The 19,150-nt window shown below is 37.9% G+C and overlaps 2 protein-coding genes and 1 long non-coding RNA gene across 3 annotated transcripts in view; 2 read left to right on the plus strand and 1 right to left on the minus strand.

Moving 5' to 3' along the window:
* The window catches only part of LOC309475590 (uncharacterized protein), a 335,445-nt gene that overhangs the window by 269,526 nt on the left and 46,769 nt on the right, over positions 1 to 19,150 (minus strand). The window contains exons 8-9 of the mRNA XM_082138408.1: positions 16,446 to 16,754; positions 11,420 to 11,734 (exon numbers count right to left, since the gene is read on the minus strand). Of these exons, the coding sequence (XP_081994534.1) occupies positions 11,420 to 11,734; positions 16,446 to 16,754 (624 nt within the window). The remainder of the gene's footprint in view (positions 1 to 11,419; positions 11,735 to 16,445; positions 16,755 to 19,150) is intronic.
* Positions 3,278 to 4,862, plus strand: LOC309476806 (uncharacterized protein). The gene is made up of 4 exons (XM_082139959.1): positions 3,278 to 3,474; positions 3,750 to 3,947; positions 4,047 to 4,102; positions 4,693 to 4,862. Exons 1-4 carry the CDS (start codon positions 3,303 to 3,305, stop codon positions 4,741 to 4,743), a joined length of 477 nt encoding a protein of 158 aa, XP_081996085.1. The 5' UTR covers positions 3,278 to 3,302; the 3' UTR covers positions 4,744 to 4,862.
* Positions 17,182 to 18,033, plus strand: LOC309475732. Its single transcript, XR_014197822.1, has 2 exons — positions 17,182 to 17,611; positions 17,749 to 18,033. It is a non-coding gene; the product is annotated as an uncharacterized lncRNA (long non-coding RNA).

Below are 19,150 nucleotides of genomic sequence, written 5' to 3' on the forward strand. Positions count from 1 at the left end.
CCAGTGCAGCTGCCTCTGTGGCTGTCACTGCCACAAGGTGTGTCAGGCCCTCACAGTGTTGAAGCAGGACCGACAAGTCACAGCCATCCATTCGTGGGTCGCGAAGACGCAGCAGTGACTTGGGCAGGCTGAATGGGATCAGCATAGAGGTGTCAGAATTCCTCCATTACAGAGCACAGTCCGGACCTGTGTGCATGCATGAGTTCTGTGAGGGGTTTTAAATCGGCAAGTGTCTTCTGCGGTAAACATGTGCCACCTGAGCGGGTCCGGATCTTGGGTGCTGTGCTGGTGTCTCCACAGACTGACCGATCAAGTGCCTTTTTTCGGGCTGAGCTTGTTGTAAAATCAATAGTATGGCCAGGCACTCCCTGCACTTTGGTTATATTGGAGGGCATCACCCAGTATGCTTCAACATCTGTTGGAGTCACATTTCCCCGCAGACGCACTGCTGTATCGATCTTGTACAGGAGGGCTGCCACATGTGCGCACTTCTCTGCCACTCCAGCCATACAAGTGCAGTGAGCATACAGCATTTCCACTTCCCCACATGATTTAATTTAATTTAATTTTTTATTTAATTTAGTTTCAGTTTTAGTTTTAGTAATTATAGTTTAGCAGAGCAAACAGAACACTTCCAGGGTATACCAAAGCGAGACGCATAATTTCAGCAAAGTTTAATGTTTGCCGAGATTACAGTTAACTCTTGTGCAGACATCTTAATAATAAAAATAAAAATAATGGTTTGAGATTGAACAAAGCACCAAATAAATGGAACTTAAAAGTATCCAAGAAAAAAACGATGAAAAATACAGACAAACTAATTCATATTAAAGATGAAATCTTGTTAAACATAGTTTACTTTTTTCAGAGTGACACTGGTACATACAGCAAAAAAACAGCTAAATTAATCTGACAACCTGCTGTGAAGCCAGTGTAATTAAAAATAATGAAGTATCTATGCAGTGTGTGAGTGTTCATGTTTTTCTATCGTGGTGGGGACTTAAACCTGAATGCACACACACTCATCATGGGGACTTGTGTCACTGTGGGCCTAAATTAAATCACACAGAATGAGTTTTTTTGAAAATGTGTGTGATGGGTCGGTTTAGTGTGTGTGTGTGTGTGATGGGTCGGTTTAGGGGTCGGGTTAGTGTGTGTGTGTGTGTGTGTGTGATGGGTCGGTTTAGGGGTCGGGTTAGTGTGAGTGTGTGTGTGTGTGTGTGTGTGTGTGTGTGTGTGTGTGTGTGTGTGTGTGTGTGTGTGGTGTAGTGTCCCGGGACGTCTCCACATGGATAACAATATTATTAGCAGAAAATCTTTTGTAAAAACAAAGATAACAACATCACCTTTCAGCCTGTCAACCTTCATGAAAGCATGACATCACCACATTAAAGGTATTTTTGTGCTTGACGGACTTGTTTTGCTGTTGCACCCGCGTCTCGCAAATGAAAGGACATTGTAAAAACGCTTCGCTCAAGTTAAAAGAAGTTCAACTTGCGTCTCATTACCTTGAGTTATTATTTCCCATTCCACTGCCACAGACGCATCCTTTATGAACAGCCGCTTAGGACTAGCGATGTGTTCGCTGGTCCTTCATTGAGCGCGTCACAGGACAGCGGTTAATCGCCTCAGCAACTTCACGCGTGTGAAGCGCCATTTACAGGCATTTCCATAAACAGCCACAGGTCAGACTTTCCACCAAAGTAAAGAGCTTATAAAATACAAAAACGATTATTTATTTTTGCTAATTATTATTTTATTTCAGTTAGTTTTTCCGTAACTGTTGTTAGTTTCGTTTAGTTTTAGTTTTTCATTTATTATGAATTTCTAATTGTATTTCAGTTTACGAAAATGTTTTTTGACCAATAGTTTTAGTCTTAGTTTCAGTTTTCGTTTCCGAAAATAACCTTGGTTGGAAGTGGGCTGGGGATGGATGGGCCTACCTGCATACTACACTGATTTGTCCACAACACCAGTAAACGTACTCGGTTACTAACGTAACCTCGGTTCTCTCTAGAGAGGAAACGAGTACTGCGTAAATCTTACGCTAGGGGAAAATCTCTTTTCCGCGAGATACTGAAGCCAAAAATTATCCTTAATTTTGAAATAATGTAAAACGCGTTGCGGCAGCATGCAGACACAGGCGAGACGGCTTGTGCGCCTATTGGCTGCCCTGCGGCAACTGCAGCAGCCTATCGATAAGGCCCACTCGTGACGTCAGCTCCAATGGGGGCGCTTCGCGCCCAATACGTCACGTCCCGCCAGAATGGGCGTGGTCTAGGGCTATAAACATAGCTTCGAGAGGCTAGCTCACTGGTTTTTCATCGCCGAAGCGAACCAGAGCGTGTGCAGGCACGGCAAGATACGCAGTACTCGTTTCCTCTCTAGAGAGAACCGAGGTTACGTTAGTAACCGAGTACGTTCTCTTACGAGAGGTACTCTCGTACTGCGTAAATCTTACGCTAGGGGAAACAGTGTAAAACGCCGTGCATGCTAAGATCCAGCACCAAAGTCCCAAGGGCAAGTGCCCGGGCTCATATAGTACATGATCATAAGGGACTCACAGAGAGCCCAGGAAAGAGTGGCTAGAATAGCATCATTCCTGTAATAATATAACATCTTATAAGGAGCAGTTATACTGATGATGTGTCGTACAGTCAGGGCGACCCCCGGCCTGGACTGACGAATATAGTGGGTCTTACACACTGCCCATAGAGCTGCGCGATCCAACAGCGAGCATTTGCTCAAGCAGTTTCAGTATTCTGGCCCGAACACATCAGGGCAGACAGTACCGATTTTAGACCGAAAGCAGCTTAGCCTGCAAGGCGGGAACCTCTAGGTTATAAAACCTTGTAAATGTAGACGGGGAGGCCCAGCCTGCCGCCATACAGATATCTTGCAAGGCAATCCCACTAGACCAAGCCCACGACGAGGCCACGCCTCTCGTGGAGTGTGCTCTGACTCCAAATGGGCACTGTAAGCCCTTAGAGGTATAAGCCAGCGCTACAGCATCAACTATCCAACTGGATAGGCTCTGTTTCGACACGGCAAGTCCCTTAGAACGTCCGTAGAGTGAAAACAAAGAGCTGCTCTGTCTGTCTGAAAACAGACGTGCGAGACACATAAGCTCTTAATGCCCTGACTGGGCAAAGGAAGCTTGCGTCTCCTTCCTCGTCAGAGACCGGTAGGGCTGACAGGGAATGACCTGCGCCCTAAACGGTGTGTTGAGGGATTTTGGAACATAACCGTGCTTAGGTTTGAGTATAACGAGGTTTGGAAACGATCGCATCGCTAGAGTGATCATGAACAATCCTAGATATGATAATGATGAGAGATTCAGAGACAGACTGAAACTGGATCAGACTGGATCTCTGACCATCAGTGACATCAGAACCACAGACTCTGGACTTTATCAACTAAGAACCATTATTTGGAATGAGGAGTTTATCAAGAGATTCAGTGTTACTGTTGATGGTAAGTAGAGAATTACACTGTACTTTTTCTGTCTTCTTCATATTCTTGTTATATCAGGGTACATGTAAAACAGCTTTGGGCCAAAGTTTGATAGAAAATAGAAAATGTCTGACCAATCTCATCAGACACCAGACTGAACATCTCAACATCACTGAACTCTGTCAGATATGTTCAAGTACATCAATAGTCATAATTAGCATTTAAAGTTTTTACAAAGTTGTCTTTTTTTTTTTTTTTTTATCAAACTGGCACTAATGTCTCTTTCGACGTTACAGTTCCAGACACACATCCTACATCACAGTCTCCTTCACAGTCTCCTCCTCATCCTGCTCCTCCTCCTCCTCCTCCACAGTCTCCTCCTCCTCATCCTCCAGTCTCTCTGATAGTGCTGATCTCTTCTTCTGCTGCTGGATCTCTGATGATCGTGGCTGTTATCATGATCTTCTGTATGTGCAGGAAACACAAAGACACAGGTACTGTAGATGCACAGCTTATACATCTGTAAACAATAATGTGAAGCAACAATATTAGAGGAAAATACATGTTTTGATTGAACGTGTCTGTCATTACAGTTGCAGACGAGACTCACACTGATGCAACACTCTACACACACACTGGACAAATGATGGTGAGTGTCTCTTTAGTGACATTTACATTTATTCATTTAGCCATTTTCTTTTTTCCAAAATGTAATGAACAATGCAAAATAACTGCACAACATAAAGCAATATAATATTACCACTGTTTTAAACACTGCACATTAAATATTGGCAAATATGTTTAACAAGTTTGTGAAATAGTATATGCTGTTATTCCATTATAAATAAGTAATGCTTCCTGTGCTAAATGTCTGTCTGACTTGTTTGCATCTATATATTTAGCGCTGTATTTGCTCTTGTCCTGATATCTGATGTTGAACATGTTTTATTTCCAAAGTCCACTTGCTTTTATTTTTTGCCACTGTTATGAAAGCTGCTTTTGTTTTCCAAAATTTCATAATAAAAGTCCCAAGAATATAAAAAGACAGAGATCATTACACACAAACACAAGACCATCATTCAGTGTGAGAAACATTGACTCATAATAACCCGTAATATCTATCAATGAATTTTCAGCAAATTTCTGTCATTTATTCATTTTGAGCTCTTGCAGTTTTTGCATTTGAAACATCAGGTTTGTTTTTCTCCTTTGACCTTTTGTGTTTGTCTTTTCCAACAGAAATCTGAAATGACGGAGGTGGTTTATACATGTTTAATCACAGATCATTGATCAAACTCTCTGTGATTCTGTTTCTTTACAAATGATGTGTTGACCATCGTGTTGACATTTGTGTTTTATACTGTATTAGTGTATTCAAATAAAATAACATTTATATTTGTTGAATTAAATCATGCTTTTGGATTCCTTTAGACTGATATTGATATTCACATATGATCATCATCACAATAAAATATTTTGGGCCAGATTTACTAAACAGGGCTGTAGATCCTAAAGGCCCAGGATAGTGACGGGGACACTATACTGTCAAAGAGCACCGTCTTTCAGATGAGACGTTAAACCGAGGTCCTGACTCTCTCATTAAAAATCCCAGGATGTCCTTCAGAAAAAGAATAGGGGTTTAACCCCAGCATCCTGGCCAAATTTGCCCATTGGCCCCCATTCATCATGGCCTCTTGATCATCCTCATATATATTGATTGGCTTCATGACTCTGTTTCCTCTCCACCAGTAAGCTGGTGTGTGTTGGGTGTTCTGGTGCACAATGGCTGCCGTTGCATCATCGGTGATGCTGCACATTGGTGGTGGTTGAGGAGATTCCCACCTTATATGTGAAGCGCTTTGAGTGCAGAGAAAAGTGCTATAAATGTAACAAATTATTAATTATTATTACTCTTTAGTTTCACCCAATACTGTAATGATCATAGTTGAGTCTCTATTCAGCATTTGGGTTATATGAAGCGCTTAATTTGAGAAAAAGAAAAAAAAAGTTCATCCATGTTTTTTGAGTTTAAAAACTGAATTTAAAAAATAATAAAAAATGTAATAAAAAATAATAATATTCAAATGTTAAACTGATATTATTATATTTCGTTTACTGGCTTTTATAAACTATATATTTTCTCAAAGGGTAGAACAGGGTTAGACAAAACCTGATCCTGAAAGGCAATCGTCCTGCAGAGTAAAAAAAAAAAAAAAAACACAAAAAAAAAAAACACAACAAAACCTGCTAAAAGTCTTCAGATTTACATGGAAATCTGACCAGCCCTAAGGTTGAAGATGAGAAAAACATTAGACACTTTATACATTTTAGGACACTTATAAAGGGACAGATTTACTAACAGCTCGCACCAGCGCAAACCCTCGTTTGGCGTTAAAGGTCCCATGACATGAAATTTTCACTTTCTGAGGTTTTTTAACATTAATATGAGTTCCCCTAGCCTGTATATGGTCCCCAAGTTTCTAAAAATTTCAATCGGTGTAAATCGAGCTTTTGCTATCTTTCTCTGCCTTTGAGAAAATGGAGGTTCATACGCGCTGATCTTGAATCTCCTCCTTATGACGTCATAAGGAGGAAATGTTACCTCCCCTGTCTCTGCTTTGCCCGCCCAGAGATTTTCCGCCCATGAGAAAATGCGCTAGGAAGTAGGAACGCGCGCGCGCGATTTTAGTTTGTCCACGAGACGAGAGATATCATGGCTTTTGAGCGAGCGAAGCATAACAATTGCTCAATAATTGGATGTACAAATGAACACCGAAGGGTCAATACAGAGCTGGGCTTGCTGAACGTCTGAAACTAAAGTCTGGATCACTCTCTTTGGCTCAGCTACACACCTCGGACAAGTAAGTCAACTAATGATATATAAGTGTGTTGCTTTACTGTTTATGGTTAACGTTACCTAGATTTTACACGTAGAATGTGGCTGTAACATTAGCTATGCAGCTATGCAGTTTATGTGTGTGAATACACACACTGTAACGTGAGTGTTGTACACGTCTTTGTTATTTGGATAACCGTTTTCCTGTTGGTTATATGGCGCGCGCGATATCCGCATTTCAAGATCGCAGAGCTTGATGATATTGTAATAAGATAAATACAGACGTTACAGATCTCTCATGAAAAGGCAACAGTAGGTTCGCGTTAGCTACATGATAATAACTAAACCATCCGAATAAAGTACCGTATCCAGACATAATATTTTAAACTGACCATTCGGAAACGTCCTGCTGGAGCCGCTGAGTTGCAACTTCTTCATCCGTTGCTTCTCCATCTGGATCAGATTCTGGGTCAAACTGAAATGCTTGAAAGACTGCGTGCGTGTCTTCTTGCCATTGCTATATCCAACGTAAACATGCACGCCACGTTCCCGTTGCGCAAGATGGTCAAGGCCACACCCACCCTCCACCTCGCGCCGCCTTTCTCCTCCTCATTAGTATTTAAAGCTACAGACACCGAAACGGCCTGTCTGAAGGAAGCTCATTCTGGGACTGGCTTGTAGTGGCTATAATTCTGCACCGAGGCTGAATTTTTGGAAAGAGATTTCAGATACAGTACTAGGGACCACTAAGGCCTATATTAAAGCCTACAAAAAGTAGCATGTCATGGGACCTTTAAAAACCAAGAGAAATATATATATATATATATATATATATATATATATATATATAAACTAAAAAGATTTAATTAGCGATGAAGAGGCGTGTACACAGTTATTTTTGCGGCTGATCTTATTGCATTAACACATTTGTATAAAAAAAGAGTAGAAGAGTAGTAGCCTAGTTATTTGTCTTGTATTGGCCTGATTAATACCTCCTTAGAAAATGCATAACACCCTCTACAAATTAATAAACTATAAGAAAAGATAATTTATACAAATACGTCACATTGTATCTGATGGTTTTTAGATTTGATTAATAGATTACACACTCTAGCAAACATTTGTAACTGGTTTGAAAAAGGTATTTTTAGGGTTGTTTGGGTTGAGATTTCGTTGCATTTACGCCATTTTGACCAGCAGAGGTCGCCAGCGAGCAACATGAGGGTGAGTAATGATGACAGAATCTAAGGGCGTTTTTCCACTGGGTTCGTTTGCTGCGGTCCGAACCCGAGTGCGCTAGTTCCCGGCGCCCCCCGCAGCGTTGGTCTGGTTTCACACTCAATTAGTTGTATCGAACCCAGGTGCGTTTGCAGTGATCTTACGTCATCGCAAACGCACACGGTTAGAATGCCGGTTAGAAATGTGTCCGAGTGCGGTCCGCCTTGCTCTGATGTCATGCTGACGTATGTCAAAAATCTCTCGCGAGCGCAAGGCGCACCTGTCGGATTCTGCAGTTGCTCTCCACCGACTGCGCTGATCAAAAGGTGTGTTCGACATCGGCTGCGGCTGGATGTAACCGATCGGCGAGAGTAGCCGCGTGCAGGCGGGGAGGAGCTGCAAACGGAGACGTGAAGTCGGACACTTTCTGGTTCCCGTAGTGACCGCTCACGTGGTGTTCGCGTACTTTACCACAGCTGCAGTGAAATAAATGTAATATTGGCCAAATAATACACAGATGTTTCAGAGACATTTTCATTCAATAGGCCTACTTTATGTACTGCTTCATACAGCGTCTGTTTGAACAAGAATAAAGTTCAACATAATTGCTACTATTAATGAAGTGGAGTCTATACGTTTTTTAATCAGTTTTAATTTGATAAACATGACACAATATAACATACGACATGAAAAGAGTGTTTACTGTTATAAAAAACTGATTTGTGAGCTTTAGAGTAACTAAAGGTGTTCGAATAAACACGAAACACACGTGATCGTTGTCATGCGGTGAATCCGGCCAATCGTGGGACAGCTGTGTCGTCATCAGCCCTCCTGCAGCCCAGTGCAGTCGCTCCTGAGAAGCTGCGCTGGCTGAGTTCTCCGGCTACTCTCGAAATGCTCTCGCGGTACTTTGATGGCATATGTCACAGTCACGTGGCGTCGGCGCTGTATCAAGTCGGACAAAATTTCTAACCGGCATGCACTGCTTCAAGTCAGCCGCCGATCGGTCTGCGCAGAGCTGTATGAAGTCGAACAAGCCTAAAAGCACGATGGGAAACGACTTGCTGACGACACAGCTTAATGTTCATTGGTTTAAACAACCGTGATGTATTGTTCTCTTTTAAAATGTTTGATTTTAAAACTCTGATATCATGTTTTATACGCATACGTTATGTGTGAATATTCCCAAACTATCTAACAGTGCGATCTCTATGGGTTATGCAATGTAATTTTTATAAAAAAGAAAAGAAAAGAAAAAGAAAAAAACAACACATGTCTGTATTAAAGAAAAAAAGATTAATAAACATGTATTTGGAATGGAATTAAATAAGTAGGCTACTTTGGGTGTCTTGTTCATTATATTTATTTTCATATAAAAGCAACAGAACTTAAATTCCATCCCGTTTATTAGCAACACTGTGCACGAGCGTGAATCCGGTGAATCCCGCGATATCCATCTTTGATCTCACAGGTGTCAGATCCACTGCGAGAAGAGAGAACTGTCCGTCTTGCCTGCGCTTTTTTCACTCCTCCCCTCACTGCAGCCGCCTACTCTCGCGTACATTTCAGGCGAGGCAAGGCGCATCTCAAACAAGCCTAATGATATTCGACAGTGATACGCATGCGCGGGATACTATACTTCCTGAACAACTTCCTGTTCAGGAAGTATAGTATCCCGCGCATGCGTATCACTGTCGATATCATTGTTTCCTCACACACGACAACCATGAGTGGCAGGGGAACGTTGTGGGACACTGAAGAGGCGATGTCTCTCACTATGTTGTGCATAATAGCACCAAAAAAACAGACAAATTACAGCTATGCTCAGTCGAGTTGTATTATCCATGCATTTTCCGTGTGCGTTTGCGATGACGTAAGATCACTGCAAACGCACCTGGGTTTGATACAACTAATTGAGTGTGAAACCAGACCAACGCTGCGGGGGGCGCCGGGAACTAGCGCACTCGGGTTCGGACCGCAGCAAACGAACCCAGTGGAAAAACGCCCTTAATGTTTCATGTTTCCCTCCCTTTACCCATAGACAGTACCTATATAAACTGGACACAGCGACCCCATTGGATTCAATGGCCGTATTATGTAACAATGCACAACTCAGTATTAACTTGTTTATTGAACTGTTGTGTAAAAGCAATATCACACTCATAATTGTGCTGTTGATGTGAATATCAGCTTCATTACCCTCTGCATTCTCACTTTCAGTTGATGAAGGACTTTGTGGAGTGGTCGGCTTAGCTGGAAGATATTAGAGAACCACAGAGATGAGAATATATCAACAGTGAGAAGTCTGCTTTAATGTGAGTGTTAGTCATTCTCATCACACTGAGATCAGTGCTTATACGCACAGCCCTGGTTTTCTCTCATTACAATGAATTCAGATTTAAAATATAATCCACTCATTGTGGAAAAAATAAACAAAATATACAAAATCTGAATACAGTGGCTCTTGTTTGCCAAGGTTCTTGACCACCATCTCTCTCCTAAAGGATCTTATATTCATATTACACCCTTCCTGACTGATGTATATCATCTAAACATTGTCCCATTATTAAGGTGCATTAAAGAGGACTTAAAACATTGGCCTGCATTCCGTGTCAAATCAACCATATTTCAGAAACTTTCCCAGTTCAAATTTTTTGATTTTGTTAATATTGTTTTCTCAAGAGACACACATATATAGTGATGAACGCCAAACTATTAAATGTAATAGGGCCTAGATGTAAAAATTATTAACTGTATATGCAAAGAGACCCACAATTGATTTCTGACCACTAAAAATGTGAACAATTGACCAATTTATTCATGGATCCACATTTAGATCTCCATATTTCTGGGATGAACCATTAAGCGCCTTTAAAATGAAGATACCAAAACTGTTAGTTTGTTAAAAATCTAAAAGGATATTAAGGTATTTTTTTATAATTATTGAGTTACAGGCATGCAAACAAATACAAGAAGTGTTTTTTCCCATTTTTTAACTGTCACTGGCATACCTGTAATGAAACGAAGATTGCTAAAGTCAACATATTTTACTAATAGACTTACCAATCTCTGTGTAAAAATAAAATAATGATTCTGCCATCTTTCTGAAGTCATTTATACTCCCTGTAATATGGCTCCAAATCTCAAATTTGTCATTTTGCCCCTCAAAGCAGCAAGTTACTCAGTAAATATACATTCTTGACATTTAATATTTTGTCTTTCTTCTTTCACCAGAAACAAATTAAAAAAAGTTTTAACCGGGGACCTCTGGTTGAGTTGATATGGAATGACCCACCTAGCGTTACTTCATCTTTGTTAGGTTGAGTTCATTAAAGTTAATTATGCATTTGATTAAAATACATAATCCTGCCCTGTTGTACTTTCAGTAAATTGCACTTGAATTTTTTTGTAAGTTATTTAGCTCTGATGTCATCAAAGAAATTGATGAAATATTTGTAATGACCCTGGATCTGTAGTAATTCACATGTCATAAAGAGTTTGGCTAATCACAGTTATTTTATTCATTGTGAAATGTTGCAGATTGCTGTAATATCTGTATATCCTCCTGTAAGAGCACAATGGATCAGACATACACTGATGCTCATGACACTTGCACAAAGTTTATTTAATAATAAACTATTTCAGTTCTATAATAGTGTTCCTTTTGCCCTTGTGTGGGAGGTAATATAATGTGGACCTGGATGTTTTTCATGGACTGGAGGGATAATGTTTGGTGATTTTGATTATTTTGTTTGATAAATATACTGTAAATGTTAGAATAAGGTCAAAAAAATCTGCATCTTCAAGATTTCTAATAAATAATCTTCAAATATCATTGTGGGTTATGAATTGTGGAGTATGTACATTTTGAATATGACGATGATAGAAGACAACACATGTAATTATGCTCACCATCAACAGTAACACTGAATCTCTTGATAAACTCCTTATTCCCAATAATGGTACTTAGTTGATAAAGTCCAGAGTCTGTGGTTCTGATGTCACTGATGGTCAGAGATCCAGTCTGATCCAGTTTCAGTCTGTCTCTGAATCTCTCATCATTATAATATCTAATAATGTTCCTGATCACTTTAGCGATGCGAATGTTTCCAAACCTCCACTCGATGTCATCATCTCTCTGTATGTCTGTAAGATCAGGGTTTAGAGTGACAGAATCTCCCTCCATCACTGACACTGACTTCACCGCATCTGTGTCACCAAACACTCCTGGAGAACCAAGAGGAACAGTTCATCAGACACATGTAAAAGTAATTTTCTGTAGTCAATAAAGCAATTGTTTAACTTTCTGTTTATTTCTTTCTTTTATTTTTACAGCTGTCTGCTTATTTGATTCAATAGTGAATCAAACACTGGAAATGGGACCTCAATGGAATATAGTAAGAAATAAAAGTATACTACAGCATTTGTTTTGGTGAACTTAATAGCATTAAAAATAACTTATTTAAATAAGCTAAAACAACTAAAAATCAAGATATATCAAGATACTTAGCTTTCAATTGTCTTATATATTAGGACATTTTAAGTATGAATAATTTAATGATGGATATAAAGTGTTTAACCAGGAAGGGATCTAAATCTGTCTGTCAATCATGCACCAAAACAGTGATCACAAACCGGAATTCAAACTACTTCTCACAGTAATATCAAAGATAGCATCTGGCTGCATATCTAAAATTAAAACAAAAACTGACATTAGCTTTATCAGATTAAATTTGTCAATAGATATAGAAGATTTGTACTTACTGACAAGATGCCATATGCAGAATAAAAGTATTATGTTAACCATTTTCAGTTCTCTAAATGTTTTAAATAATAACACACTCTTAGTCAGAACTAAACAATGCAAGTGTGGCATTAAAACCAATTACAGATCTCATTAAAATAAAACTTGTTTAACTGTCTTATGTTAACAGGAGTTGGAGAGTCGTGGTTAATTAGAGGCATGAGTGGGTGTGTAAGTGTCAGTTTGTGAAGTTAAAACCAGTGTAGGCTAAAAAACACACACCCACAATTCTTTACTAGTCTAATTAAACGTTGTAACAAACAAACAAATCAGTCGGCACTTTGTAATGTGTTAATCACAAATTAGATGTGTAAAGGTAGAAGAGACCCGGTTGAACAGCATTAACCTGTTTCACATTTCTTCATTTCATCTTTTCTTGTAAAACTTTTTCACGTTGACACTATCACAGTCCCTAGTGGATTAGAATAGTACTATTGCAGTTTAGGAACTGTATTACAGAACATCACACACACGTAATTTTTTATTTTTTTATTTTTTTACTTGCTTGATTCAACACTTATGTGAGACACACATATTTATTTATTGATTATTTGATCTATGAATTTAGTAAACGAGTCAAAGAGACTTTATAATGATTTATATTGAGTTAAAAATATTTGATTATTTCAGTTTCTGATGACACCAAGGTCACATAAAACACAAAAGCATATGGTGACACATTTCATGTTTACATCAGTTTCTCATGTTTCAATGAAGAGATGAAATTTAGTTTTGATGAAATGTGGATATCACTATTAGTCTGAAATAAAAAGCAGGATTTACTAAAAATGCCGGTTTTTAGTACGGTTTCAATTTCATTTGAAACCGTAATAGTGTAAAACACAAGTGCACAATACAATCGTCAGTATAAAATTTGCAAAGAAACAAAATCATAGACGGTTTGATCATTGATCTGTGGTGAAAATGATTTTTGAAAGACAACACAAACACTAAAAGGTCAAAGGAGAAAAACACAAAATGTTATTGATGCAAAACCTGCAGGAGCTCAAAATGAATAAATTACAGAAATGTAATGCATTGGACTTCAGCATCACAAGGAAACAAATGTGCAAATATGTCAGTGTTTCTTGCACTGAATGATGGTCTTGTGCTTTCGTATAATGGTGAGTCTCTGTGTATTTTATGTTTGTAGGACTTTTATTGTGAAATTTTAGAACAGAGCAGCTTTAATAACAGTGACAAGAATAAATAGAACTAATAAGCAACAAGAGTGACTGTGGAAGCCATCAAATATTTTCAACACCACACATTGGTATGTGGTATCCATATATTAAAAATAATAACTACAGTATCTCGAGGTAATTCCCTGAATACTTACAATACAATACAATACTTCCCTGAAGTAAGGTGACAGCGTCCCTTCAAGAAGCTCCTAACACTACCTCAATCAGACATAGATGTTCTGCTGTTGTCTTTTGAGAATTTATTTCAGCTGTGCAGAATATACCTGACACCACTCCCAAGTTGCTCTTTGTAGAAGTTGTTTAAATCATACAGTGGAGAGAAAAAAAAAATGTCACTGAAGTCTTCTTCACTGTGATTTGTTCTGGTGATTGGTTTGTAATGATCTAAGCTAATCATATGACTGTTAGTTCTACTGTGTTAAGCACTTTTTGGGTAAGTACAGTATATATGAAGAGTTCAGATGCAAAAGCCTCTAAGTGCCATCTGAAATTTTCTTCTAGAATGATAATTTTTATCAAGCTCGTATATTTAAGTTCAACAATTTCAATTAAATGGCAATGCAAACGACCTATTAATTGTCATTTAAGTGAAATTACTGAACTTAAATATACAAGCTTTATAAAAATGATCATTCTAGAAGAAAATTTCAGATGGCACTTAGAGGCTTTTGCATCTGAACTCTTCATATGGCCTTTGACCTGAGCATCCTTAATCTGCATTTCTCTGTACATTTAATGTTGAAAATACTTATAATCCTTAATATGGATTCCATCTCTCTTGTTAATAAAAAGGGCAATGCAACAAATAGAGACAGAACAAGGTTAATTCTAAGTAAATAATAATAAAAATTACAAATACAATAATGGATCTGTCATATAATGCAAATTACGTTCAAACAGCATTCCACATAAGCTAAAAATAAAGGAAAGGAGAAAATAAAATAATAGCCGAAGTACATGCTGTATACACAAGAACAGCAACCATAAACCAAAAAGCAACAACCACACACACACTGTCATGAACCAGGGTTAATCTCTCATATATATTCTTTACTGCCAGAGGAGATACTCAGGTGTTTACGAGCATTTCACATTCCTACACAATGTAGGAAAGGACCCCAAATTGTATAGAAATTATCAGAAGATTCCTTCATTGTGTGTCTGATTTTTTTTTTTTTTTTTTTTTATATAGTTTAAAAAAAGGAAAAATATCTTTAATCCATAAAGAATGAGGTGTAGGCGATTTTCCAGTTTCCAGTAAAATTAGATGTAAGCTACAAAAGCATATCAAGCAAAAGAGAGTGAGAGCAAAGCTGTGACAGCCAAGGGTTTAACATGAATTTCAAGAACTTCAGATAATGTTCTAAAGAACTGAGACCGATATTTGTGTAGAGATACACAGGACCAAAAAATATGTGCAGTAGTTACATGGGCCTGGTGACAGTGGTCACACATGGGATCCACATCTGAATCTATTTAACTAACCTAACATTCATTAAGAATATAGACAAAACTTGTATTAATGTAATTGTCTATTGGCAATATGATTAATCTGTTCTATATTTATTTCTATTTATTAAAAATAACAACATGAATTATCAATTTGCCACTTTTATAAATCAAGTAGGCTATTTAAAAGAAAATCACAAATCCCTTCACTCTACTCTTACTCTAATATATGTATCATGATACACTCCTCCTGATTCATTATTACTTAATACAAAACTATATTTATTAATACAAAACAAAATAACTCCATCTGGTGCTTTCAGACAATGATGTGTGTCTTTAATCATTTCTGTGCATGGCTGCATAATGTCATGCCGAAATACATAATAATGATGTTTTAAATTTTAAAAAGTAAATTAAAATAAATCATGATCGTTTTCTAAAGTATGTTTTCATGGGTGTTAATCGCTTCATTTTTGTTGGAAGAAAAAACAATTATCACTCTGTGATAAGGGCTGAAGGTGAAAGCAGCGAAACGTATTGGTATTGGATGAGAAACCGAACCGTCCTGTGTTGCTCCCAATCAGGGACGGACTGACAATCTGTGCGTTCTGGAAAAGTCCAGAACGGCCGTCCAACCGAGGGCCGTCGGCCCAAAAAAAAAAAAAAAAAAAAAAAAAAAAGTAGGCCTACAGATTAAAAACATAATTCAATAACTTTTATAAATATAATTGTCCAGCTACAAAATAAAAGATACAAAATCTGAGAATGTGGGTCTCAACCACCAAGGTACTTAAGCACCATTTTCTACTTAATAATGATCAGACTTATAAAGAACAGACTTTAAATTATTGTTAGGTCCCTTAAAGAGGACTGAATGCATTAGAACAGCTTCCCCTCGTCTCTGTTAGGCTTAGTGCATATAATTAAAATGCATATCCTGTCCTGTTGCTGTATGCTTTTCAGAAATGTTTCATTGTGTTTTAAATGCAATTACAAATTGATAAAATATTTAGAATGACCCCAATCTCATACATATTCCCATATTATACTCTTGCAGGGTTCATCGTCACAGTTCTTTTGCTCACTGTCAATGCTGTATAAATGCTGCAATACTACTTAGATCAGACATACTGAAACTCATGTCTTAAACATTATTTAACTATTTATTTTGGTTCTATAAAATCAGTGATCCTTTTCACCCTTGCATGGGAGGTAATATGAGGTGGACAAAGTCACCTTTTATGGATGGAGTGTTGATGTTGGGTGATTTTGTTTGAGGATTAGACATTTTAAAATAATGAAAAAAAAAAAATAATAATGAAAAAAAAACTGCATCTGAAATTTATCTTATAACTTTTTTTTCTTTTCTTTTTTTTTAAGTGTGATTTCAAATATACAGGTATGAATCATCCTGAATGTATAGTGTTTACATTATGAATACAAAAAAGATAGGGCAAATTGCAATGTAATTACTCACCATCAACAGTAACACTGAATATCTTGATTATCTCCTTATCCCCAACAATGACGGATAGTTTATAAAGTCCAGAGTCTGTGGTTCTGGTGTTTGTGATGGTCAGAGATCCGGTTCTGTCCAGCTTCAGTCTGTCTCTGAATCTCTCTTCTTTACCATATTGAGGAATGTTTGCTTTAGCTATGCGAATACTGTTAAATCTCCACTCAATATAATCACTCCTCTGTTCTTCAGTAACACCAGAGTTTAGAGTGACAGAATGTCCCTCCATCACTGACATTGACTCCACTGCATCTGCATCACTGAAGACACCTAAAAAGAACCAAGAGGAACAGTTCCTCAACACAGAAAACTCATGGGTCACACATAAATAAGTCATTTTATCTGGTTTAACTAGTTAAACTGTTGTTTATCTTTCTGTTTTTTTTTTTTTTTTTTTACAGCTGTCCACTAATTTGACACTATTAATCAAGCATTAAAATGGGATCTCATTGGATTACAGAAACAAATAAAGTAAAGCAACATTTGCTTTGGTAATTAAAAGATTTAGTTGTAAAATTGCTTGAGAAACTGATACAGTAAATAAGAAATATATGTTTAGTAACTCAATTAAATAAATTTTGTTTTCAGATGAGAAAAAAAATCATTTAAAAGTTATAAAATTGAATAGCTTATATTGGAATTAATTTGTATTAGTTATAACTATAGGAAATATAGAAATATATTTCTACTTACCAACCAGATGCCATAAAAACACACTATATAAAAGTACTGTGTGAACCATTTTCATTTGTGCAGCTCTCCAATTTGTAAAAATAATAACAAACCAGTTTGTAAAAAAAAAAAAAAATGGAAGTGTGGTATCAAACTGATTACAGATCTAATCGAAACTTCTTTCTTTAAACTCTCAAGTTAACAGAAGGTGGAGACACGTGGTTAAAGTGTAGAGATGTACTCCATGCGAGTCTATGCATGCGTGCGTGTGTGTGATGGTGTCAGTTTGTGAGACTTTTCAGTTTAAACCAGTGTTAATGGTTAATTAGTCTCTGTTGCATACTTTAAATGTTTCATTTTAATAACCGGTTTAAAAGTTAAAAGTGGTTTTCAGGTCAGGTCAGGTCAGGTCAGGTCAGGTCAGACGAGTCAAAGGACAACAGGCAGGTAGCCAGGTAAGTCAAAGCATACTAGCAACAAGGAGATCAGCCAATGTCTGTGTGTAGACTGGACTGTCATGAACCAGGGTTAATCTCCCTCTCTCTTTCTTTCTCTCTCCCCCGCTACCTTCGTTTCTACTACTTTCCCCCAGCTGATCATCATCGCAATCAGCGCTCGTGGTCTCCAACCTCACCGCTGCCTGTGTATCTTCATCTACTGTCCTGAGATTGAGTCATCCTCACTGACTACTGCTACCCGGCTCGGGAACCACTGCTGTGGTGTTTCACCAGCCAAGCTTTTTGACATTTGTTTTCTTTCCAGTTCTGCACCCGGCTGTCGGCACTCGGCAGACTGCCTTTGTTACCTTTTCAAATTAAACTTTGTTTCTGTACCTGCCTTCGCTCTTGGGTCCTCTGTTTATCCTGACACACACAAACACACACAAAATAAAAATAGATTAACAATAAATAAAACAAACAAAAACACCGAAATGATTACAAAATAAAATAAATAAAGGAAAATTATGTTATATATCCAAAAATATATACAGATTTAAATCACATGTGTAAGAAGAATGGTAAATGGTAAATGGACTGCATTTATAAAGCGCTTTCACAGACCTATGGCCACCAAAGCACTTTACATATAGCCTCACATTCACCCATTCACTCACTCATTCACCGACGGCGGTGTCAGCCATGCAAGGCGCCATCCAGCTCGTCGGGAGCAACTGGGGTTAGGTGTTTTGCTCATGGACACCTCGACACTTGGTCAGGTGGAACCAGGGATTGAACCACCAACCTTCCGGTTTGTAGACAACCTACAAGATTATTTACTGCCAGAGGAGATACTCAGGTGTTTGCGAGCATTTCACTTTCATACACAATCTAGGAAAGGACCCCAAATTGTACAGAAATGATCAGATTCCTTTATTGTGTGTCTGATTTTTTTTTCTAGTTTAACAAAAGGAAAAATATCTTTAATCCATAAAGAATGAGTAGGGGTGTAGGCGATTTCCAATTTGGTAAAATTAGATGTAAGCTACAAAAGCATATCAAGCAAAAGAGAGCGAGAGCAAAGCTGTTACAGCCAAGGGTTTAACAGGAATTTAAAAAATTTCAGATTATGTTTAAAAGAACTTGCTGAAGCTCAAACGTGCGTAACACGAGAATGAACCTCACTGGTTCTTGTGGAAGATCAAACGTATCATCATATAAAGTGATTGTGTCTCTTCAGAAAATTTGGATTGAACTACTTAATTCTGATTCGATTTACGATCTCTTTATTAACTTTTTGAAGTGTCAAAGTGGTAGTTGCGTAGACTGTCAATGGAGGGACAGAAAGCTCTCAGATTTCTTCAAAAAATATCTTCATTTGAGTTCCAAAGATGAACGAAAGTCTTACGGATTTGGTCTAGAATTTTATTTTAATAAAACTCTACTGGGACCCAATTTCAGCAAGTGATGGTTTCGCATCGCGACAAAAGTGTATTAAAGTGGGATTTGTCATTGTGGCTCTTATTCTACCTGACAGAATTAAGGCCTGTACTGAAA

The sequence above is a fragment of the Leuciscus leuciscus genome (assembly GCF_965113295.1).
Source record: "Leuciscus leuciscus genome assembly, chromosome: 15".
Classification (NCBI taxonomy): domain Eukaryota; kingdom Metazoa; phylum Chordata; class Actinopteri; order Cypriniformes; family Leuciscidae; genus Leuciscus; species Leuciscus leuciscus.

Excerpts from the sequence above, each read along its gene's own strand:
- LOC309476806 (XM_082139959.1), top strand. The coding sequence starts at position 3,303 with ATGAACAATCCTAGATATGATAATGATGAGAGATTCAGAGACAGACTG. Across the intron at positions 3,475-3,749 it reads ATTCAGTGTTACTGTTGATG|TTCCAGACACACATCCTACA; the intron begins GTAAGTAGAGAA and ends TCGACGTTACAG. Across the intron at positions 4,103-4,692 it reads CACACACTGGACAAATGATG|AAATCTGAAATGACGGAGGT; the intron begins GTGAGTGTCTCT and ends CTTTTCCAACAG.